Source organism: Pleuronectes platessa, chromosome 9 (genome assembly GCF_947347685.1).
Source record: "Pleuronectes platessa chromosome 9, fPlePla1.1, whole genome shotgun sequence".
Lineage (NCBI taxonomy): Eukaryota > Metazoa > Chordata > Actinopteri > Pleuronectiformes > Pleuronectidae > Pleuronectes > Pleuronectes platessa.
Genome location: NC_070634.1, coordinates 2,361,111 through 2,386,386, shown reverse-complemented (window position 1 = coordinate 2,386,386; position 25,276 = coordinate 2,361,111). Strand labels below are relative to the sequence as shown.

The 25,276-nt window shown below is 38.6% G+C and overlaps 1 protein-coding gene across 6 annotated transcripts in view; it reads right to left on the bottom strand.

The window, feature by feature from the left end:
- Window positions 1-653: 653 nt before the first annotated feature.
- Window positions 654-25,276, bottom strand: part of nfic (nuclear factor I/C) — a 44,344-nt gene continuing 19,721 nt past the window's right edge. For 4 of the 6 annotated variants that reach the window (XM_053429940.1, XM_053429943.1, XM_053429942.1 and 1 more), the window contains exons 5-12: window positions 20,590-20,664; window positions 19,802-19,876; window positions 19,293-19,425; window positions 15,816-15,937; window positions 14,798-14,911; window positions 14,524-14,681; window positions 13,987-14,170; window positions 654-11,092 (exon numbers count right to left, since the gene is read on the bottom strand). In XM_053429940.1, the coding sequence (XP_053285915.1) occupies window positions 10,968-11,092; window positions 13,987-14,170; window positions 14,524-14,681; window positions 14,798-14,911; window positions 15,816-15,937; window positions 19,293-19,425; window positions 19,802-19,876; window positions 20,590-20,664 (986 nt within the window). In that variant the 3' untranslated portion in view covers window positions 654-10,967. Of the gene's footprint in view, window positions 11,093-12,287; window positions 12,377-13,986; window positions 14,171-14,523; window positions 14,682-14,797; window positions 14,912-15,815; window positions 15,938-19,292; window positions 19,426-19,801; window positions 19,877-20,589; window positions 20,665-25,276 lie in introns of all 6 variants that reach the window. The other 2 variants (XM_053429939.1, XM_053429941.1) reach the window with 2 other exon arrangements.

Below are 25,276 nucleotides of genomic sequence, written 5' to 3'. Positions count from 1 at the left end.
TGTGATAAAGCTGCTGAGGCATCAAGCTTAAGTGACATCTAGTGGTGAAGTTGCATGTTGCAACCAACCGAATATGTGCAATGATGCTTAGGTTTAGGTGATTATATATTAATAAAAAATTATTTGAAATATTATAGATCCTCCTCAACCCTACACACTGGACCTTCAACCCTTATCTTAATTTATTTTATCATGTATTTTAATCCTGATTCCACCTTAGAAAAGAGGGGCTACACAGCAATTGGCATGACCTTGTGTCTGTATGCAGACTACAGTACATAGGCAAAGCTGGCTTGATAGAGAGTTTCAAACACAGAAAACTTAATACAGGATCATTCGATTAGACGCTGTGGAGGCCAATCAAATACATACTAATACAACATAACTGGAGTATTTCTTTATAACACTTCCCCATATTTCTCACTTTTAGATAAAATGATTGTCCCACTGCTAACTGGTCAGAGTTGTAAAGTTCTGTTTCATAGTATTATGTACCAACCAGTATTCAGACTCACAAATCATTTACTATTTGGTCCTACATGATCATATTTCATGTCACAGCATTGTCTCAATGCTTAATACGGCATTGAGACCTTTGAGTCCACAGTGTCATCAGCAGATGCCAAGTTTCAAGAGTTACAAAAATAAACAGGTTTGGTTCTGATATAGTTTGTTTTATTAATGGTATATTTTTGCATAGGGAAACATACTCATTTCCAGTAATGACTTCATCAGCGTCTGCTGAAAGCATGGGCTAAATATGGTTATAATGACATATTATCAAAGATGTTAATATCCCCCACAGCAGATGAACAACATTAGATCAGGAACACTGGTCAGGCAGCTGTCACTCAATTAAAGTCCAACCTTGAGCAGACAACTGTCAAACTGTGACTTCAGTTATAAATGTGCCACAGTGTTGACATCATATCTTGTACCTGTCTGAATGATTTATTTTAGGAACAGTTTACATCATGCAAATAAATGTGGACTATTGATATCTGCTTCAGCTGAAAAACATCCGAAGGAAAAGAAGTACCTAAAGCTCTTGTTAAAGCTGCTACAAACTACATCAGTCAGATCAGCAGCCCTTTCCACAGTGAGTACCTCAGGCCACGTATAATGCCACCACTCTCACAGTTTGGAAGATCAGTCACAATGGGTCCTCCATCTCATTGATTACCATTATATTCTTGTGTTGGACACATGTGCATTGTTGCATGACTCCATCCATCCATCCATCCATCCATCCATCCATTCGTCCATTCATCCAAATATGATAATGCACTATGAGGTGTCTCTATACGAAACATGATAGAGTCATGAGAGGGGACACCATTCTGCTTCAGCTCCAACATGTAGTGCTGTGTTCAGGTATTGAATGACGTCATTATGTGTGAAGATTCTAAACTGATTATATAATGGCCTGATGTACACTATCATGTGAAAAGGACTGTGGTCGTTGTGGATTGCAGTCATGCAATAACTGATGAAAGCTGTTCATGCCTATGCTCTCTCTGATGTAAGGGATATATATCTGGAAGCAAGCAAAGCAGACCTTGACTATAATATCTGAAAAGAAAAAAGTATAATATGAGACTGCATCAAAATGTTCCTCTTTCGCTCATTACAAACTGTCCTCAGCACGCAGAGTAAACAGTGTGCAGAAGCAACATACCCACAGATACAGACCAGAATCCATACGGCATCGTTGACACAGGAAAACTTGTATCTGTACAAAATCAGATTTGACAATAACTAAGAAACGTTTTTCAGCTGCTGTGAGTCTGAATTACAGAAAGGGTTTCAATAGCAATTAAAAATGTATCTGCAATTCATGTAAGAAACAGCAAAAAGAAACATAAACTGGAGATAGAAGATTTTCAGGCAACAGCTGCAATAGCAAAGAGTGTAGTCATATTAATAGTTCATAGAAAACCGCCCTCTATGAAAACATCTCCCTAAAATCTCCCCAAAACGAAATTCTGAAGTTATCCAGCAGACCTCACACCGTCTTCAGCTAGACCTGATCCAACGCAGCTGCTAACATTTCTAACTTGAGCCTGACATTCCCATTAACTTTGATAATCCCCTGCTACCAGTTGTCAGAACAGCACTTGGTTTGTACTACAGAGCAAGAAACATCTCAAGGGAACTTACTGTGAGACCAAAATCTGCATAATAATAATTACAACGTCGTAGTCAGCATGTAGTCAACAAAATGAAAAGATCTGTGACAACATACTTTCATCTTGACTGACTTACAATGAATTTAGATTTTTCAACCTGCCACCAAGACAAAACTTCAATCATACACACTTTGCATCTTCAAGCATTACTTCCCCCTCACAGCCATTAAGAGGATCCAGTGGTTTCTTTGTTCATGCCGGAGACTCCTGATAAATGCTCAGGGCCCACTGAGTCAGGATTTAGGCAAAAATAAATGTGGTAGTAACACAGAACATCTAATAGTTGTTCCCAACTTGTATGGCATTTGGAAAGTCATAATTAATAGATTGACCACTAATGGCTCCCAAATAAATAAAAAATTGTGAAGTTTGAAATTGTGAATGCATATTATTGTCTATTTGTTAATGATACGATGGATGGAAATTGTATAAATTAAGGTCATTGTGCAGGAATAAAACACAACTGACTGATACGGTTTTCTTCAATGCACCATTTGAAATACAAGCTCAGATAATCTCAGTCATCTTTCTGCTCTAAAGCTTCAACTGTTCACTGGAAATATTTACGCAATACGTCACATGTGGACACTGTGGAGATGTAAAAATTACTACAATAAAATAGTGGGAACTGTAAAAAGATTGAGACTCAGTATATTTACTGTGGAGCCTGGAATTTGGAAGATGACTTAAGATCCAGTCCCCGCCTACTTGTTCAATGAAAGTTGTTCATGAAAAACCTACAAGTAATGTTGAATGATAATAATGTTGATGGAGTAATGATATATTCCAAGTAAAATGTCAGTAACATTGAATCATAATACATTACTACCATTACTGTGGTTATAGTACTATTTCAATGAATAATATGCCATTTCCAATCTAGCACCTGAATTAGCCTTCATGAGCAACAGGTCTTGTCACAGTAAATATCATGACTTTGTTATGATGAGAAAAAACTACAAGTGTGCTAGTTACATTGACATTAAGGGAGTTTTGCATCCAGGAGAAGAAAAAAAAAACATATGTGGTTATATAAGTTGAAATTCAAAATAGTTTAAAATATTTAAGGTAAGTGGATAAGTTGGTGTATTGGTAAAAGGTAAAGACGCCTAAGTGAAATGGAAATAGATTCAGTGAAATAATGACGGTACAGAGACCACATGACTACAATATCCCTCAAGCTTCTGCCACAAGGATTGAAGAACAAAGCAGACTTGTGTCACAATGAGGACACAGCAACATTCCTTGAATGAATACAAGAAAAAAAAGTGTGCTCTCTGCCAAACCAATAACTAATGGCTCCTAATGGCACCAAGTTATGAGAGGGAGCCAGTCTGAAGCAGACAAATGGAATCCAGCCATCATTCTTTTTATTACTCAAACCTGTGCCAACTGTGACCTGTTCGGATGTCAGTGCACTGAGTTAGGCAGATACAAAACACATTATTAAGACCTAGGATCACTACTGCTGACACCTCAAGGCTGTTCACAAAACCCTTGTTAAATATTCATCAATTAGCATTAATTTGTTCATTATTCTGTCTTTGGTAACTATTCACAATTTTTTTAAACTTTTTTATAAAGCAAGATCAGTGTTTTTTTGCTGCATTTGGAATTTTCAATCTACAACAATGAAGATCCATGATTTTCGTCAACTCCTCAGTTTCTTGTCACCTCAGGTCCAGCCCAGCCCATCGACCATATGCTGGCCTGGACTGGGGATGTTCTTAATACTAAGCACCAACCACTAAGCTGAAGTGTGTCACACAACCATTTGAATAGAAAAAGTGCTGCAAAGCCCAGCATACAAAATTAGTCAAATGAAACCAGCACTAAAATGACAGGCACTGCTTGTTTCGATCATTTTGGTTGTTTTTCTGTTTGTATTATGTTGACCTGCTTTCTTACTTGAACAGAGCAGAGAAAGTGCTATGGTTACTGAGAGCCACGTGCTCTTTACCCCTTACTACAAAGGCCTGGACACACAAGTGCGTGCTTAGTGGTGTTATTGTACTTATAATGGTTAAAAGTCTTTTTTGAATCCATTTGGTGCAGAGTAACACACAGCCCTTTCTTAAAACACTTTCAGCTGAGTCTGGACTCCCCATATACAATGATGCCAGTGGATAAGTCTTCCACTTGGCTGGCTTTTGTTATATCAGGAGGCTGTTTGGATTTCTATAAACAATCACATTACTAGTCATCTATCGAGAAAACATGGACAGAAACAGATAATTAAGGGGGCTGCTTCAACACAGATAATCAGGAGCCATCCATCAGAAATATGACTGAACTCACTGCTTCCAATTGTCAATAACTGCATACATTCTCTTTTCAGGTGACAGTTTCTAAATCAGTTTTTTTATTTTTGGCTACTGGTTTAGCCTCTGGTAGAAAATAGCAAACTGTAATAAGAATCCCATAGTACAATATGCATAGTAATCTTGGTCATCATCTGGAGGAGACACAAGCACAAAGCCACTAATCAACTCTGTAATCCACCACATCACCAAGGAAATAAAAGGTTCCTTTGAACTGCTTGTTGCCATTGTTTACACCTTAATGGCTCAAATGATTGGGCGAATTATCCTGCTGACGTATGAAGAATAGATGGCTACAAAAAATAGTCCAGTAGGTGGCGGTATTGCAGAAGACTATACAACAATAATGAATCTATATAAATTGACAAACATGCAGGATTTGTGCCACACTGCATCAACTATCAGAAATGTTCAGTGCTGCAATTTACACCGAACAGGGACATAGGAAGGGTAAATACTTAATACAAATTAATCAACACACAGGTTCCTAGCTCCTGGGGAAAGATTCAGTGGTTGATGATGCAGCTTAATGGGGTGATTTACTCAAAAGGTATGGACTTTTTCAGAAATAGATTTGATTTTGTATTGAATTGTAGAGTCAAATATTGAACCAGTTTTGGTGTTATTGTGTCAACCCCCTTAAATCTTACCTGGAGCGACCAAACAAGAGACCTAACTTTTTTTTTTTTACAAAAACAACATCTTTTTCTGTATGTGAGCCCAGAAATTCTCCCTTTCATTTCTTGTAATGCATTTGTCAATAGGCAACCAGCGCCTGACCACAGCAGCATCGCAGCTCAGTGAACCAGACCCAGCTTCTGTAGTTCTTCATTAAGCTCTGCTTAGCAGCTTCTGTTTTTAACCCTGCACTACTCAGCAGAGGTCAACAACATTTACTGAAAAGATACAAAATTGAGTTAATTTCCGATACAAATCTGGAGAAATATTTCCATCATGTGGGCATTTTTAAAGAACCTTTCACTTTGAGTCATTATTGCTGACAGAATATCCATGACCTGACCCTAGACCATAGGATACTGTTCTCTTCTGTTTGGGTTGTTCAGGTCCAATTTTTTTCAAATTTTGGATTGTGTCTATATCTTGGAATGGTGAAAGCCTCTCATCTTTAGCTCTGAACCAGCCATATTTAAAATATTTTTTAAACACCTTCTTAGCAATTCCACATTTCATTCCATTCTCAACAAATATTAAAGATATAAATACAAATATAATATATAAATATATATATATCATATTTGTTTTGGGTAATTTATTAGCTCTTTGATATGCTGTACTGTTTCCAACAATTAGGGTTCAACTCTACACATGAACGACAGATTCTGCAGAGTTTCCGAATATAAAACACTCAATTGGTCATAAATTGGTGTGCAAAATTAGTTCATTTCCAAATGAAGCTCCAACATTGCAGGTCAGGATTTACATCCACAAATGTTGCCAATCCTTATGAGATGAGTATAGACTGGGCTCTGATCCAGTCACAGATGTGTCTCTAAACACTGTCTGTTATGAAAGCTACAAAGTTAGAGGACTGTGCAGCCTTGGCAGAGTTACACACTCTTTCAGTGCACTCTACTTCATTCTACTTCACCCTCACTTCCAATTTTCACCTAGCATCATTCATCCTCCATCAACGTTACTATCAGCCCCACCCATTTCATGGGTCCCATATTTACTGGCTTGGCCATTATCTTAAGACAGCTGAAACAAAAAGCAAAAAGATGACAAACAAACATTCTATACATCTTTTTTATGTGTCTATGTTGTACATATGTTTTATACACACTGCTGTGTTTAAACTATAAAGCTACAAGCAACATGAAGATAACAACTGAAGAAATACTTAAAAATAACATAAAAGCCATGTAGAGTAAGAATAGTGTTAAGTGCATGCATCCATATAAAACTCAAAATCATTCATTTCCTCTTGTAGTATCTTGTCATGTGATTAGTCACATGGTAGGAGTCATCATACAGGCAAATGGACGGTGTTCTAATGGTCAATCATAGAGCTGCAGAGCCTTGAAGTCTGAACCTTAACATGTTTCACATGTTTCCATTAGACTAGATTTAGTGGCTTGGCCACATTGGTTAAATTCCGGACAAAATATTCACAATATACTTTCCCCTGCAATAAATACTATGAAATGTGTTTTTATGTATTTGAGACTTATTGTTAAAACAAAACGTAGACAGAACTGAGCAAAGTCTCGGGAAATTGGCTTTTGCTTGTATTGTGAACATTTAAGCAGGTCATACAACCACACTTTACTTTCAAAACCAATGTTTGTTGCTTCTGTAAAGTGCCATTTTCAGATCCAAGGAGGCCTTACTACAGCCAACACTTTGGGACAACACACATAAAGTTAATTCTTAACACTAATGTGGGTGAAGTCAGTGTCAATTTAGCTCAGTCCACAAAGACCTATCAAAAAGACAGCACAAATTTATAGGAGCAGAGCCACAGAACCAGATCAGCTCTATAAGTGAAATCAGCACCTAGTTATGGCAAAAGTTGTGACTGAAAAAGTGAACCCTAAAAGGAACAGTGTAACATTTTGGGATTTAAATTCTTATTGAGCTTTACCCCAAAGTGGCCGGTTCATTCTTTACTTCGGAGACAGTTTTGACAGTTTTCCTCGTTTGCTCAGCTGTCGTTGAGATGGTTTAGTTGAATACATATTCAAATGATAACAGGTGTTTGGATCTGGAGTGTGGACCAGAACTCCTGATGCAGTGGCATCCTGGAAGTAGAATAGGGCTCTAGATCTCCCCACATGAAGGTTGTTTAAAGCTATAAATATTTTTGGTAAATGGACCTTGAGTAACCAGGTAAGGGTTGGGCCGGTTAGCTGAACTTATCACAAAGCTCTGCTAAATATATCCACACTGTGTCTCCAGCAGAAAGAGACATTGGCACTCTGAGTACTTTATCAGACATGTATTTCCCAAAATGCCACACCTTAAAAAGTTACTGTCTTGAATGGTAGGAGAGGATACGTGTTATCCAAGCCTCTGCTTTCACTGAGCTGACACTCAAGTCTGTTTCTCAGCCATTGTGAAACCTACAACTGTCTACCTGCTACATTGATTAATGTCAAGCAATCACACATGCAGCTTTTTTTTTTATTTTATGTGCTACCAGCTGTACCATGAAAAGTATGATAATTTTTCAATAATGTATTATTGTTCTTTAACTAAAGGCAAGGCACATAATGGGTTTCATGATATATCGTGCAAAATAGAAGTTTACAACAGGGTAATTATTAAAATTCAAAGAAATAGATAACCCTTCCAGGAAGGGGACGAGGAGACAGAGCAGGATTGAGAGGGAGAGGTATCATTAGTTTGAGCCATGCATTCTTCAGGTCAGCACAGCGACCAGGGCAGCACCATGCAGTATACATCTAAGCCAGCTATAACCCTACCTTAAACCTTGCCCTGCCACAGCTCCTATCAGCACCTTCCTTACAAACTCCTAACCCCTAGTAGGCACTGACCATTGTCAACTTTAACCCCAAACCCTGGCAAAAGGAAAAGACGCAGACATATGTTCAGATTGAATGCCAAGCTAATTTTAGCACATAAAGAAATATGAAAAATATATAGACACCTCTGTGTGAGTTAGAACTGTGTCTCCTCAAGAAAAAAAGAGAATTCCTGATGAGTTCCGAGTCTGAGCCATCACACACACTGGCACTCGTGTAAGGCTGTGATGGTCTCAACAGTATGCACACTAGATGTTTAGGTAGCACAGAGCATAGGATGTTACTCACAGGAAAAGTTTACTGTGTTTAGCTGGCTGCATCTTAAAAAGTGTTTTTGTGATCACACAGGTATCTGCTTTCTGCCCAGAATGATGAGAGCAAATCTAATGACTCTGCTGACCTCACAACTCACTGCTCTCTTCCTCCTCTTCACTGGATGCACATCAGGTCCAACTCAGTGGTCAGAAATTTCATGTTTAAGCTTTGGTTGGAGAATATTTTATCCTTCCAGGAAGACACCTTTGAGGTCACAGCAATGCCTTTCAACAGGCAAACCACTGCTGATCACAAGTGGTACAGTTATGTTTTGAATCTTCTCCTACTGTTTGAACTGGGGAACGCAGCCTGCAGAAACACACCAGCAGTTATTAGTGTAAATAATGTGTTAAAAAAAATTGTTTGGCATTCAATCGAATCACACCTCAACACAGAAACACCAGTCCTTAAACTAAATACATCCCCAAGTAACAAAGTTAAATAAACTGCTTTATAGTTGCAAAGCCTTAGAAATCAAAATATGGCATCAATTATAAAAAAATCCAATTATATTCAGTGTTTTCGTTCTACAAAGAGATGATGTAAGAAATAGCAAAGGCCATGGTGTTGCGTTCTTGTTTGGAGTCTTCATTCAATTTTACATGCAAGTATCAATAGTGACATCAATTTAATATCCCAAAAATCTATTTTGGGATATTACGTCATTCCCTTACCTTAAACTGACATCTTGCGCTTTAATACTTCTATGAAGAAGTGTTTTTGAGATGCCACCATCAATGCAGACAGAGAATAATGTTTGTGTTCTAGTAAGTGCTAAATTTTCAGCCATGAAAGAGTTAACGACTAAATGAAGATGAGAAAAACTATAAAATAATATTGCTTTGCCTCTTTAAAGCATTATGTGCTCAGAAAATCAAGACCTACACACTCTTAAGTTCCTTGTTGCAATTGGTTAACCATCAAGGTTTGACCTGAAACCAAACCTAGCACTGTGGCTAACATGTCTTTTTGTTCATGCCTGAACTCCAGACCAGCCGGAACCCTATGGCTACTGTGCCACCACACATTGTTCAGGTCGGGTCAGGGCTGAGCGACACAGGTTTGGTCACCAGTCATTCTAGAGCCGGATAAAGTGACCGCCAGAGTTTGTGCTCAGTTCAAACCAGTATACACATGACTCGTCATGTCTACACTTAGCTTGACAACAGGCCACATCACACTTTTTCTCAAAATGGGAATTTTTTACGTAATTGTAAATCTCCTTGTACTTTACCAACACACAACCTGTCAGGGTGTTCTGTGAGACACAAACAAAATCTTTACAACAACTCCTGAAAACAGAGCAGGCATGAGTGTGGAACTGCAGGATCTATATTCAAATACTGACACACACACAGACACACACACACACACACACACACACACACACACACACACACACACACACACACACACACACACACACACACACACACACACACACACACACACACACACATACATACATACATACATACACACACACACGCACACCCACCCACCCACAAACACACACCATGTGCTACAGTTTCAAACACTTCGAGTTCTGCAGCCAGGTTACAGCTGGCTGTGCAGCCACATGATCCTGGTTTTAGTCTTGTCTTTGTCTTTTCTCAGTTCTGCTGAGAAGTTTTCTTCTGGCAGGTGCATGTGTCCTCCAATCATTGTGCCTTTGGCTGCTTGGATAAGTACTGTCATGTCAAAAGGATCAGCATTTGAAGGGTAGGAAGAAGCAGGAAATTCATGTCAAAAGACGCCCTCTGCTCAAGACACTGGGCCTCTGTCCTTTAAAGGCCCAGTGTTACTGATGACTCTATATTGGTGTCCAGCTGTAGCATTGTGTGATTTGTTCGAGGAGGCATGGATATAGCTCTTATATTCCACTATTACTCATTGTTTTCTGATAGAAAAGCACAATCAGTCTTAAAAACATGAGCCTCGCATAAGCCTCGCAAAGCAACTTAATGGTTTCAGCCTGATGATTGTCAATAAAAAAGACAAAGCCTCTGTCTTTTGGTGGGAAGAGAGAAAAAAACTGCGCTGATTCAACTCAAAATTTTCTTCAGACGCATCATAACATATCAAAAAGTGCAAAGAAACTTTACATATTGACAGCAGGATCTCTCTTGCTATTTGATTCAAAAAATAAGGGAGGCTTAATTGCATATATTATAAGCAGCACCTGCAGCGGAGGGGGCATTCTGGGTGTTGGGGGGGATGAGGTCTATGTCTGTCCCAGGGTAGAGGCCATACACTGGAATCGGTGTAGAGAACCAGGGTGAAGGGTTAAAGGCTGACATCCATCCCAAGGAAACGGGCCTCATCCTGGGGACACGGTTAGGTTATAGGCTTTTCAGGATCTGGTGCGTTGAGACCTGGTTCTGGTCGACAGTTCATATGAACCAACCAGACATCTGCATCAATCCACTGCTTTCTCTAGAAAATCACAACTCACCGCAGTGGCATTTGTGTGAACCTTTTAGTGTCTTAGAGCATAGTACATTCTGGGGCTGCAAAACGGCTGAGTGAGAGCAGCATACTCCCTTCATCCAGGCTGTCTCTTCTGGGTACGTACACATATGTAAATATTTTTCACTTTATATTTACATATATGTACGACCACATGTTATATCTTTCTACAAAGCTGAATATATCAATCCTTTCGCAATGTCTTGACAACATTGTTTGTTTTCCTCCAGGACAGTACCACCACGACAATCAGCCGTCCTCCAGAGGTCCCTCAGTTGCCCAGATACCATGACTGGAACAGAGACAAACACATAATGAAATAATACAGTGAAAAAAGTTGGCTTATATGGTAAATGTATGAACTCAACCTGCTTTTCTCTCACACAAAAGAACAAGTCAAATCTGGATTACTCTATGTCTAGCATGTCTAAAAATACCTAATAATTTAAATAGCCACTAATCAGATCACTTTAATAAAATAAATAAAAATCACGATTCGAAGTTGAAGTCATTTGACTGTCTGGACATTTCAGCGAAAGCTTTTAACATTTTGAGGGGGGCATCATATGAAAGTTAAAAGTTGACAGAATTTACCAGAAAACATATTGACGACACCAAACATTTGTCAGTACTCTGCAGATGGGAATAGTGAGCAAATATAAAATGCCAGTGTGATGATGAAGGATACAAGTTAATTACATGTCAATGCTTGTAAAGCATTTACTTCAAGATTCATTGCACCAAAACTGAAGACACAGATTGAGTGTGACATGTAGCAGACCTGCAAACATTGCTGCTCTGAAATCTTACTTGGATTCCCATCACAATAAAATATCCCTTACTAGTCCAATTGTGTTTTGTTGTGACAAACTGTGGAAGCGCACAGAGAGAGAGAGAGAGAGAGAGAGGAGTCCTGACTCAGTATTAATGGAGTTGTTTCTGGGGCAGTGGAACTGCAATGCAGCAGCAACGGCACAATCCAAACTTAACACGAGGGTCCAGCGCTACTCTTTATCAACACATATGTTTCTGCCTCCCACCTTCACCATGTACTATAATATATGAGCCTGTGGCAACTGATATTTTATTGTCTCAAAGTTTTTAGATTTTATTCATCAGATTTAGCATTTAGGACAGTAAAAGAGACACCATACTTTCCCACGGGTGAGATCGGAAACTTTTTGGAGAAGTAAGAAACATGGATGAAAGAGCAGATTACAAAGTCTAAAGAGGAATGCATGAGGAACAATAATATCTCGTCCAGCACAAAGGGAGAGGTCAATATACCTGATGCAACTAAATTTGTTTGCTGTTGTATAATAATCAAGTCTTTGAGCTCCAGAAACCAAACATTATTTATCTTATAAATCATGATGAGGTGGGAACTTATTTGTTTTCTTTCTTAAGGGTCCAACAATCCAAGTTTTCTATAGTCCGATGAATCCTCTCCAAACTCAACTTGACAGTGTCATATAAACCATACTGACCTGGGCCTGGTAGAGTCCACCTGGGTCTCGAGGGGTGACTCCAACAAAGGAGGAGCGGCTGGCAGGGGGGGTCCCGGGGGCCGAGTATGCTGAGGGTGTTTGTGTTAACAACATAAGTCTTGTTATGTCTCGAGGCACATTGAACCAAAATCTGTCAAAACTCACAACATCTACAAGAGACAACAACATGAAGCTCTTCTTCCTGAATCACTGATTTCTGCTGACTGATCTAACTCCGACTGATCTGAGCTCATGACACATTTATCTTTTTTCTCTATTTCTATGATGGCATTCCAGATGTGGAAGTGTTTAACATATATTTTCACTCAACTGGTACTATAAACAAATTTCTGCTGCAGAAACTTGAAGAAACAAAATGTGTATTCGTTATCACAAGTTCTGCATCTGTTCGTTCACTAAGGTGCTTTCGATAGTGATTAGTTATGTAGTTGCGATATCACAACAAATTAGGGTATCTTCCAGAACACAACAGTAACCACCAGTTATGTATGGAGCAGGTCAAAACCAACAGCTCTAAGCCCTCTGCTCATTTACAAACTTGCAAACCAGAACCCTTTAAATATGCAGGACTACAAACGTACATCTCATGGTCTCATAATGTGAATAAAATCTTCTTTTTTTTTTATTTGCCAGTGAACTCACATCGCTGCAGCTCTGCTGTACCCTTCAGTCTTTTGATCACATGTTACAGTGAGTAATAAGATAAGACCACCTCCACCACCTCTAATACCATCTCCACTGAACTGCTGACACTCTTTCTCTGTCTGTATCTGTGCCAACCTAAAGTTTGTCACAACTTAAACCAAGGTGATCATGAGTTATTTTGTTGAAAACTTTAATATGACTGACGTATGCTGCGTTTCAGTTGATTCAGTTACTGGTATAGGATACTTCTCATTTTCTCCTTTTCTGATTCAATAAGGTTTGTTTGACATTTTACTAATGTAAGTGGACCTCAAGACTGTAAATACGATAATAGCATTGGGGATTAACTGAGGTCACATTGTAATTATTTTAAACTTAGTAAGGTCATACGTGCTGATGTCAGTCTGAACCTTAGAGCAAAGGCTGAGTGTGTAACTTGCTGCTCATGAGGTGAAGAAACATCCATTTCAATGTCAACTTCATAATAATTCTGTTGTTGAACATTTCCTAGTTGTTGATTGAAGAATCTGTCACTAAATGTATGGCTGTGATAATGAAAGGGATTACTTACTGTCAGGCACACGTCCCCAGATTGTATTCCAGGATGTAGCAACACTCATTTGTTACTTTATCTTCATAGTGTGCGAACATGACAGCTAGTCTATTCTACTAGGTTGGAGGAGACAGTGGAAACTACTGTATATCAAGCTGTGTATGTACAGGAAATAATAGCTAGTAGGAACAGCTTGGGTCTTTTAATTGATTTATTGATCAAGGAAATACACAACTTATAAGCTTTAGCTATATATGATAATAAGAATATGCCCACTGTGAGTCTGGAACACCCCCCATGAAAGAAATGCTTTGTTATAACAGACTGCTGCAATTGCATTTCAGCATTTTCTCTTTTTGAAAAGAAACATCTGTAGCATTATGGATGATGAAATATTGTATTTTACCCTGACACCTATCATGAGCTTATCAATCAATCAAATCAATCAATTAAGTAAATATAAGCATTAAGAACACTTACTGGGTGATGTTGGGGAGTTGGCTCCCCCATCAGAGGAGGTGGTAGTGGCCTTTGACTCTGTAGGCAGGGTCAGTCTGGGGAGGGAGGATTGGTTAGGAGCCAGGGAGGGTGCTGGTCCAGGAGGTGCTAACATCTGAGAGGAGATGTAGTGACCGGGGACTTTAATCTGGCTGCTGCCGTTCAGCTGGAAAAACAAACCAACAACCTTAAATACTCACATTTGCTCTCGGAAGCTAAATGGCTTTCAAAAGCAATTTCCCCCCACTAAAGTTATTGTTTTGTGTGAACAGGAGCCAACAGCAGTTGCACATACATTGCATTCATTTCCATGTTCAGCTCCAGTGTGTAACAATAAAGTCACTGATATTAAGATTAAGTCAGTACTGAGAGTCGCACAGAACTTTTAGCAGGCATCACAAGAGGGAGCTGTCTGAACTTCATGAAACCCTAGCTGTAGCAGTTAAGAAAGAAAACCGACTTTGAAAATCTGTGATGTACTCGGCTGACCTTTTAACTTTTTGAAGTTCTGGTACTTACTGAGCTTGGGGCTTGATTGGCAGGGTCGCAGGCCAGTGTGACTAGGTCTTTTAGGGGGTCCTGTGCCAGGTGAGGAGGATAGCGGATTGCTCCGTGGGGAAAGTAGGAGGAGGATGGGAAATGAAGAGATGAGGAGGGTTGGATACTCCGAGACAGACCTGGACAGGGACAGAGAAAGAAAGAAGAATTAACATTACTTGTGTGTGTGTGTGTGTGTGTGTGTGTGTGTGTGTGTGTGTGTGTGTGTGTGTGTGTGTATGAGAGAGTTACTGACCGCTGTGAACCGCTATGACTGGCCGATGGTGCTGAGTGAAAGAACCCAGTCTTGGTGAGTCTTCCTGGGGGGAGGGACTGTCCAGCTCTGCCTTCTTTACTGGAGGAGATAGACCTACAACACACAAACATACAGTAGCTGTAGTAAAATATAGTTTTATTTGTCTTTTATACTAACAATATTCATAATAACAATGCATATTATGGTAAAACAAACAAAAACGAATAATATTGGAGGAAATCAAACTTTGTTGCATAATTTTTAAATAGTACTTTTCTATGTAGTAATACAACAAAATCATTTGAGACACAACAGCAGAGCAACACTATTTCATGACTTCACATTACACGGCCAGGTGTGAATTGTGCTTAGTGGCCTAGTGGAAAAAATTCCCAAACTCTCTGTGAAGTGACAAGTTGAAACAGCATTTGACAGATTTGAATTTACAGTATGTTAGTGGTTGTGAGTCGGTATTTGGAGATGTCATGGTGGTATGTATCGGATATGTTTTTTACTTGCTGGATATTGCTGAAACTTTGGTAGACAGATTCCAACATTTAATCACTGTTTCCTGGTTAATATGAGCAGTGAGGATATATCTGAGAGTGTGAGGGCTAACATCTGTTACCCAGGGCAACTGAAGCAAACTGTCTGAGAGGAGTCTGTGGTATTCATCCATCTATTGGGTCTAAATTGTAATCTGTGTCTATAATTTAAGATTTACTTAACTTTGTCATAATGTTATTTATGTATAACATAGGCTACACAGAAATATTTCCATTGTTTTTTTTCATCAAAATAATTAGTGAATAATGCAATCGTAGAATAATTCAGGGTCCTTGATAATGGGACTGTAAATGACATAAATGAATACAATATATAACTAATCAGACTGCTTTTTAAGAGCTTAGCACAGTGTAAACGAAGCTGCAAGTATTACAGTAAGCTGACGTTATAATGCTAGTTGTGTCTCTACTGGGCACGATTGACACTGCTGTTCTTGTTGGTATTCTGTTACCTCCTTCCATGTCATCAGTCCAGTTCCTGGAGCTGCTGGCAGGAGAGGAAGGTGAGTGGTAATACTCCCCTCCTGGACTGTCAGCCTCCTCCTCCATAGAGCCAGACTTATGACGCTTACTCCTGTAGAAACATGTACAGACACGTTAAGTTTTGTTTCAATTTATTTTCCAATTCCAATAATAAGTTTATTGGGGGGGGGGGGGGGGGGGGGCTCAGTGGCTAAACGTTATTCAGCAGCTACTACAAGGAGGGTTAACAGTGAAGTCAGGCCTACGGATGTCCAAAAATATATCTTCACTACTGATTAACCTAGGATGTTTGATTTTAACAGGCACTTTAAGAAATGTGTGGTCACAACCAATGCCATAGAAGCCAGAATACCCCAAGGTCTGAGCTCAAAAAAAGAATGTGGAATCAAACTTCAGAAAGTCAGTATGTAAGTGAAATCTGAAAAAATAAATTGTCTCCAGCTGCATCTGCTTTCACAGGCCTGATTACATCTGCAGTAACCATGATCACTACACTGTCCCTTATGTGTCAAAGTTGTTAAACTGCCAGTGAAAGCAACATGATCGGTGAAAGACTTTTTATGAACTACTGATGCTTTAGCAAATAACACTAAAAGCATTCCTTCATGTAACATTACTTTCAGAGACCAGCTGCAGCCAGAGACTTCAGGTGCACTCTTTGCACAAGTTAAGTTTAGTTAGTTCTATACAATGTAGCTATCATTGAGGTTGTAGCTGTGTTCATGGCAATACCCATGGCATAGCTATAGCTCTTTGTAATTATTGCTATGGTTATAGTTGTTTTAACACTAACTATTAAATGGCAAGATTGTGCAGGTACAGTGAGATGTCATTGGTGTAAGGGCTGGTCTTTATGGTAAAGGTAATTCTGAACTTCTGTGGTGTATTGATTGGGCTATAGTGTAAGTGTAACCAGCCAGTCACAATGTGTGTTTCTCTCCAGATGGTTAATGCACATTTTCACTTTGTGCAAAAAAACAACATAGTGAAATATTGCACTATGTACACTCCTGATCAAAATCTTAAGACCAGTTAAAAAATTGCATGAATTTGCATTTTGCACTATTGAATCTTAGGAAGGTTCTAAGTAGAGTTTCAAAATGCAAAAAGAAGGAATGGGAACAAAAGTTGTGAGCTGGCAATTTATTGAAAACAACAATTTAACTCAAATAGGCTGTTCATCAGCTGATCAAAAGTTTAAGACCACAGCCTTCCTAAGATCCAACAGTGCAAAATGCAAATTCATGCAATTTTTTAACTGGTCTTAAGATTTTGATCAGGAGTGTATGTATGTATGTAAATTGTTGTGGGAACGGAAAGATAAATGACATAAGGCGGATATATACATTTAACATTTGTGTTTTTATTGATGACAAATGATGAAGTTATTAAGATTGAAAAATAAAATAAAAACGAACTAAAACCAGCCACACCATAATTAAATGTAAATGGTAAATGGTTTTATATTTATATAGCGCTTTTCTAGTCTTGATGACCACTCAAAGCGCTTTACAGTACAGTTTTACATTCACCCATTCACACACACATTCATACAGTGCATCTATTCGCAGCACTTTGTTGCTCTACGGGGGGCCATTCAGGGTTCAGCATCTTGCCCAAGGCGGTTCGGCATGCAGATGGGTCAGACTGGGGATCGAACTGCCGACCTTCAGGTTGGAGGACGACCACCTCAGACTGAGCCGCCCCACTGTGCGGCTCCAATGTGGCTGTTAGTGTCTCTTTACTATGCCTCTGAGCAAACATAGGATGTTATTTAGAACCTTTATACTTAACAATTGGGGCATCTTAGCCTTTGCTCTCTTTTTTTTTAGCTAATATAGGATGGTTGAATAAAACCTTTTTCTTTCCTTTTTTAATCAAACACACACTTTACACAATTAAATGTGAATGTGAAATCTGAATCTGAACCCACCTGCAGAAGCATTGTTGAGCCAGTTAACACTTAAAAAGAACAAGTTCCAACATCAGTTCATGCAGTTGAAAATGAACTAGTTCTAGTTCATAGTTCTTAATTAAAACACATGACCGTACATTTGTCACCTAAAACATCCCCATTTCTGATCATGACGCAGCTGAGTGCCATGATCAGAGCTCGGACCATTCAGCGGTGGACTGAATCAGACTCGGCTCTACGGATCTGCTTCAGCCTACGGAGTGGTGCGTTTTCCAGGATGACAACATCACCACGTACACGGATGCAGTCATCTGCTACATCAGCAAATGCATCGATGACGTCGTACCCAGGATAACATAACGTACGAACATTCCCAAACCAGAAGCCCTGGATGAATGGTGACGGCCATGCAAAACTCAAAGCACGGACTGATGCCTACATCTCAGGTGATCTAGAGGAGTACAGGAAGTCCAGGTATGGGCTCCAAAAATGCTATAAGCAGTGCCAAGAGACTTTACAGGGACAAAGTGGAGTCCCACCACAAGGGCTCCAACACTAGGAACATGTGAGCCGGACTCAAAACCATCTCTGACTACAAAGCAAAGACCAGCAGTGCTGATGTAGTGTCTGCATCTCTGCACCGCCCTGAACCGTAAGGCTTTACAGAGGGTGGTGAAGTCTGCTCATCCGGGCCCGCACCACCAGGCTCAGAGACAGTTTCATCCCCCAGACCATAAGACTTTTAAACTCCTCCAATGTGTTATAATTCCACTAACTCAGCTACTTAGCATATTTGCACCATTGCATTTTGCACTATTGCACACACTTGCACTATTGTTTTCTTTTTTCTTCAGGTGTATATATATATATATTTTAGATATGTATAATTTATTTCTTTTTACATTTTTATATTCAATTATTTTTTTTTTGTCTGCTTGTAATATTCTGAGCATTGCCATAAGAGAGCCTGTGACCCAAGCGTTTCATTGCAAGTGACTGCTTAATGTAATCGTTGTGAATAAGACCATAAACACTTGAAACTTGAAACTTGAAACTGAACTCTGTGTTTCACTGTTCTTCTACAAAGTCACTGAACGGCTGCTTAACGTGAACGAGCTCTGGTCTCAATGCGTGTGTCGCTCTGAACGAGTGAGTGGGGGAAATTGCGCGTTAATTCCACAAATAAATCTTCCCGCGTTAAGGCGTTAATTTTGACTGGCCTAGTTAATACATTATGGTTTTAGTCCTTAAATTACAGACACAGACTTCTTTGCCAGATTATGACATTTTGGCTGCTTTGAATTCCTTCAAAGTCTGTTTGTGTCTGAACTTAGTTTCAGAGTTTAGATTTGAATTAAGCTTAATATAAGCTCATGGTTTAAAAAAATCGTTAAGCTCAGTGCTGTAATTAAAGGTAAGAGCAATTACCAAGGCAGGTTGTGCACTTCCTGATGCTGTGAAGTTAAAAGTTTATGAAATATGGTTGTGTGTTTGCGCGCTTGCATGCATGCATGTGTGTGTGAGAGATTACCCGCAGGATGAGGTGCTGGCCAGTGATCGTCTGACACTAACAGGCTGGTTTACAGACTGGTTGAGGTCATAGGCCAGATGACCCTGGAGCTCCCCCACAGAGAAACTAGGTCCGACTCCTGTGACGACTGGAGCTGCACACACAAGGGAGAAAACACAAAGTTAATAATTTAGGGCACGCTGAAAACTGTAGTCAAGCCTCTAAAAACAGGACATGACAAAATATGCAGGTTTTTTTAGTTTAATTTAAAATTATTATTATAGTTGTTGTTGTTATTATTATTAATAATTTATTAATTTAAAAGTTCCTATGTGTTCTACCAACACCTAAGAAACCTGCAAACCTCAGCTAAGATCAAACTTTATTTAACATTTAAAAGGTCTTTATTAGTTATATAGCTTTGCTTTACTATAACATGTTTTTGTTGTTTTTTTCACCCCTAAGTTTTTAGATTTGAGACTCAACCTTCAAATTATGTCTGCTGTGTCAACTGATGCAAAGGGGCTTACTTCTTGACACCTGGACCAGCTCAGTGACACTGAAAACTCCTGATGTCACAAAACTCTCCTGGAACTCTGGACCATCTGCAGAAACACAACAGCAGTAAGACACTAGTGTGCGTGCGATGGTCTAGAGGACGGACAACTGGTTCATGTCACTACATGAACATAGATTTTCAGATAGATTCGGACATATAAGGGGTTCCTGCTTTTAGCTGAGCTTATCTACGTCATAATTTCCATATGTGAAGCAATAAGGATTATTTTTAGTCAGAGTGTGTGTTTTGATGGTTTACTTTCACTGTTTGTTTCGTTTATTCTTTTAATCCATTCTTTCAGCACAAGTTTTTCTTTTTGCATAGAGTAACATTATAATTGTGCCAAGAATCTCTCAGAAGAGGAGTTTTTGCACATTATGCACAAAACAACGCCTTGGGACAAAATGTTTTCATATAAAGAAGTGTATTGGTCCTTAGAGGAAACCAGTACAGCACTAATGATAGCATGTGGAACTCATCATTGATGTCCAGTGTCAGCATTACTGTTTGATTATCACTAGAGCTTCTAGTGCAGAAGATACAAAACTGAAAGGCAGATAATGATAAGAAGTACTGCCCATAAATTACACTATTTGTGGACGTGTTACTTGGTTTGTTAACAATCTGTCTTCTCTTTCAGATGTTTTGACTGTCTTTGATGATTTACAAATTACAAAACAATTTGTGACAAAGTGCATCATCTTACATGACCAGGTTACATAGACTTAAAAATGAATTAATGTTCCTTCTTTACAGTACCCATGGTGGTGGTTCGGCTGTCCTCCTGATCAGAGCCCACTCCTGTGCGACTGGGACTGCTGCTCTGCTCTGCCTCTGGAGAGAGAGAGAGAGAGAGAGAGAGAGAGAGAGAGAGAGAGAGAGAGAGAGAGAGAGAGAGAGAGAGAAGGACAGACAGACAGACAGACAGACAGATGAGGACAATTTGAACTTAATGCAATCATCACCAAAAAGTGATCAATTGTACCAGATATAACATTTCCATAAGGCACTGTGGCTGTTACGTTTAGTCACAAGGCAAAAAAAGATGAGTTGCAAGGACCCCTTGACCGACCAAGTTCTAATCAGTTGGTCAGGTCCAAATTAACGATTGTACCAAATTTGAGGAAATCCCCTCACAGCTCTCCTGAGATATCACTATCACTAGAGAAGGAGAACCAGAAAACATTGACTGCGTGCACAAAAAGAAAAGCATGCTGTCTGATAACTATAATTAATTATAATAATTAATTAATTTAATTATTATAATTAACTAGAACAGATTTGCATTTGACCATTTGACAGGGTGGTTTGATGGTTTACCCAGCATAAACCTGGTTGTTATGTATTTAAAGTACTTATTAGTGCTGTCTCATTCTGGTGTAACTGAATCACATTATTATTTATTCTATAGTTTATGTTAAAACTGTGCAAACCAAATGAACGGCAATGTCACACAATGAATATACATACATCTTAAACCTTAGGCTAAAGTTTTTTTGTGTGAATTTCCTGTTGTTTCTAGTCAAGGATTGCACACAAGAAAATTACTTTTTGGAAAATATAATTATGAATAAATAAACAACATGTCAAGTCAAACAACAAAAGACTCAGTTTGGATGCTCCTCATCTGAACAGATGTTCCTCATTCTATAACGTATGTGCTTGCATACACTGTATTTCATCTGTATAAAGCTACCAGGATTATTTATTGTATATTTTGAATGGAAAAATTGTGTGCTGTTTAATTTTCCATTGCTCTTGTATTTCTATTCTTTCAGTTGTGCTTTTGTTCTGCGTTGTCTAACACTATAATTGTAACAAGAATGTATTTTTTAAGCAAACTGTGAACACTATCCACTATCCTATATTTACTTGTCATGCAGGTGTTGCCATCAAATTGGTGTAACAGGTTATGAGTATGTTGACTCACTCATGTCTAGAATGGATTACGAGTTTGATTTTGTCCCTTAAACAAGGTCTGCTGTAAGTCTATCGAGGATATGTGAACCAAATCAAAAGCATGCCTCCACGAATACATAATTGGTAAGTGGCCATGTAAAAACATGTGGTCTCTCACAGTTATACAGAGTATGACAGTTTGTCACTAAGAACACACTGACCTAAAAAAACATTAACAGGCAGGATTACAATAGGGTCTTGGATTCTTTTCTTTCAAATTGTTAACAAACATTTCTCAAAACTTTGTTCATTTTTGCAAAATTCTACACACAGTCAGCAGATCAGCAGCTGTGCGGACAGTCAGATCACTTTTCACTGCTTTGAAACAGAATATATTCAACGACCACATTATTCAAAAGTTTAAACTTTTTATCTGTTTCAAGAAAAACAGCGACCACTACATATATGTATATTTACAATTAGTTTTTCACATGTAAATATTTTTATACAATTAGTACAAATTAGACTTGTATTTCCTTCATCCTGCTACATCTAAGACTCAGTCAAAACCTTTATAGAGCTGGACAATGTATAGTCCAGGAGTGAAAATGGGGATGTAGTTGAAAACTGGAACATGATTATGCCAACTAATATACTCAAGATGTAATCCCATTGTGTTTTGCATTCTGCCTTACGTGGTTGGTTGGTTTGAGTCAATCAGACATTACAAAGACTTTGTACCATGAAGCAGTGTTAAGTGGATTTAATTCAGCTGATTTGAACGTTTGCAGTCACACATACAGATTCTCTGGGTAAATTCTAGAAAAGTTCAGGGTATCAGTGCATGTGTGAAAGCAGCTTTTAACTCTCAACACACAGCCTCCATCTGGGCAACAAAGTGCTGCTCCCTCTAGAACACATTAAATGTTGGAATATCTCGATATACTGTCCTGTGTACAATGTAAAAGATTTCTCCTCAGGTGTAGGCAAGAGGACAAAAGGTCCAATATTAATGAGAACCAAATGCAAGATAGAACATGCAAATGAAGGACTGACTAGCACCATTGCACTATAAACTGTAGTCACATTGTCAAAACTTCACACACAGTCATGCTGTATGCAATTACCACATTTTCCAAATCTAACTCCCCAAGCTCTTTCTCACATTCAAAACAGAATGATTAAATTCAGTGCATTTCTGTTGTGACCACATCAAAATACATTCAAATCTTTGCAGAACATTTATATTTCAAACACAGCTGATTGCAATTTCATCTGAAAGCCTACCCAGGTGTCCTGTTTTTATTAGCAAACAGACAGAAGGGAACAGATGGATGAAGGAAGACAGGTCGTTGTGGAAAAAGAGTCGCAGGGAGAGGGAGAATGTGGTGGTAGGTATTAACCACGTTGTAAACCATGGTCTCTCTTTGAGAGAAAGAGAGAAAGATACATACAAAGGTTGTCTCCCACTGGAAGAAGAGGTAGAATACTCTAAGGATCTCAAGAAACTGTCATCATTGAGACAACTATGGGACTGAGTGCTGGCCAACATTATCCCTTTCTTAAAGTGAATACTGTCTGTTGAACAAAAACGTCAGATTCCTAGATAAAGATCAAATCAAATATCCTTTAAGAAAATAGTTTCACAGGACACTGTGAAACTATATCAGTGTATTCAGGTAAGATGTCTGTTCAACGACCAACCGAGGTACATACACAGCCTATGTGTAATTCACAGTACTGTAAAACTGCTGACTTATTCAAAAGTAATAGAGGTGACAGCACAGACAAACTGCTCATACACTCATCTCTGTGGATGAGGCTAGATTAAGCTAACAAACTTGTCTTAGGATAAGAAATATAACAATGACTACATTTAAAGATGGACGACAAGACAACTCACAAAACTAGGGCCAAAACCCCTTGTCAATCCTGTCTAAACCAGTTTGTCCTTTAGGCTGTGGCTCTTGGAAATTCTCCCAAACACCCACAACTCAACTATCAACCAGCGGCTACAGGAAGAAAAAAAAACTGGATCTTCTCTCCAGTCTTTACTAAAACACTCTGTGTGTAGCTGTTACCTTCCACTTTCAGCTTAAACCCCTTAAACCCCTTCTTAAGCCTTCTTAAACCTTCTTGAGCCTGTGTTCTGCACTTTTGAGTCCAGTCATTCAAAAGCCTTTAACAATAAATGGATGTGCTAGGTCAGAGAAGAACTAACACCACAGTGTGGGCAGCACTCTTCAATAAACAGTTTGAAAAAGTATAAAGAACAGATATGATGAAATGTGGTAACACACCCACAGAAAAATTTGCCTATACTAAGATTCCATCACAACAAAAACAACTACCTGAATTTATAACATAGTGGACTGGTCTACCTTGCAGCATGGGTCAGAGAGAAAAACATACTCCAATATGATTTGGGCTTTCCTAGTGTCCAAAGAGATCCAGTTCTGTCAAAATGATAGGTCCAGACAGGGTTGAGGAAAATTAATACATCCTGAATCAGATTAATGAGACAACACACTGTCCCATACAATAAGAAAACCTTCTTTCCTCACCTCACAAAGGTCATTAATTGAGGTCACAGAGGAATGAAAATAGGAATTCAGTCCAAGAAAAGAGTATATTTCATTTTGGATGTAGATGCAGCAGAGGGTAGTAAGTTACAGACTAAATCAACAGTAAGGGTTCTGTTATTGTTCCAACACTGAAACATAAATAAAGTAGTGCAAGTTTAATCGAAACACGTGTATCCCTGCAGAATCGAAGGTTCGGAGAGGTTAAATATCTTGTGGCCAGTTGTTTCGTGGGAGTTACGTCTCTGAATGAATGATTACCCTGCTGTTTTGCTATTTGATCAGCTAAAATGATCCTGAACTTTAATAAAGAATCTAGGGAATTATCAAAAACAGCAGATCATTAGGGATATTAAAGTATTTGTCACAAATCAGGCTGTTTAAGGGTCTAATGACATAAATTTTCAAGCATAATATTTTCATGAAGAGTAATTTTACAACTTCCAGTGACAAACAGCAATCCTTCAGACAATTGGAGACAATCAAAATGTCTCCAATGTATTTAAAATTTAACAAAATGTATTTAAATGCTGACTTCTAACCTGAGTATCTGCATTTCCAGCAGAAAATGCACGTGATTGCTGCACTGGTTGCCTTCTTGATAAGCGGATGATTCCCAAGTCTTAATGTTTCACTTTTTTGCATAATTAATGCAGGAATGGAGCTCATATCACCCTGGAAAGTTACAATAGTGGCAAACTTATGGCTAAAAAACATTAACGATAGATAAGTAACTGGCGATACTCTAAGGATATTGAAATTATTTTTACCAAGCTAATTTTTTCTGTATCATTTACAGTTTTATATTGGGAATTTTATGCATTTCTCATAAAAAAATAAAAAATAGAAAACATCAAATATCAGCACCAAAGGTAATATCACCTGTTAAGTTGCTGTTAGAAACAGTATGACGTTGAGGAAATAGTATCATATCCTTATAGTGCACTCTTCGAGGGTGTGTTGCT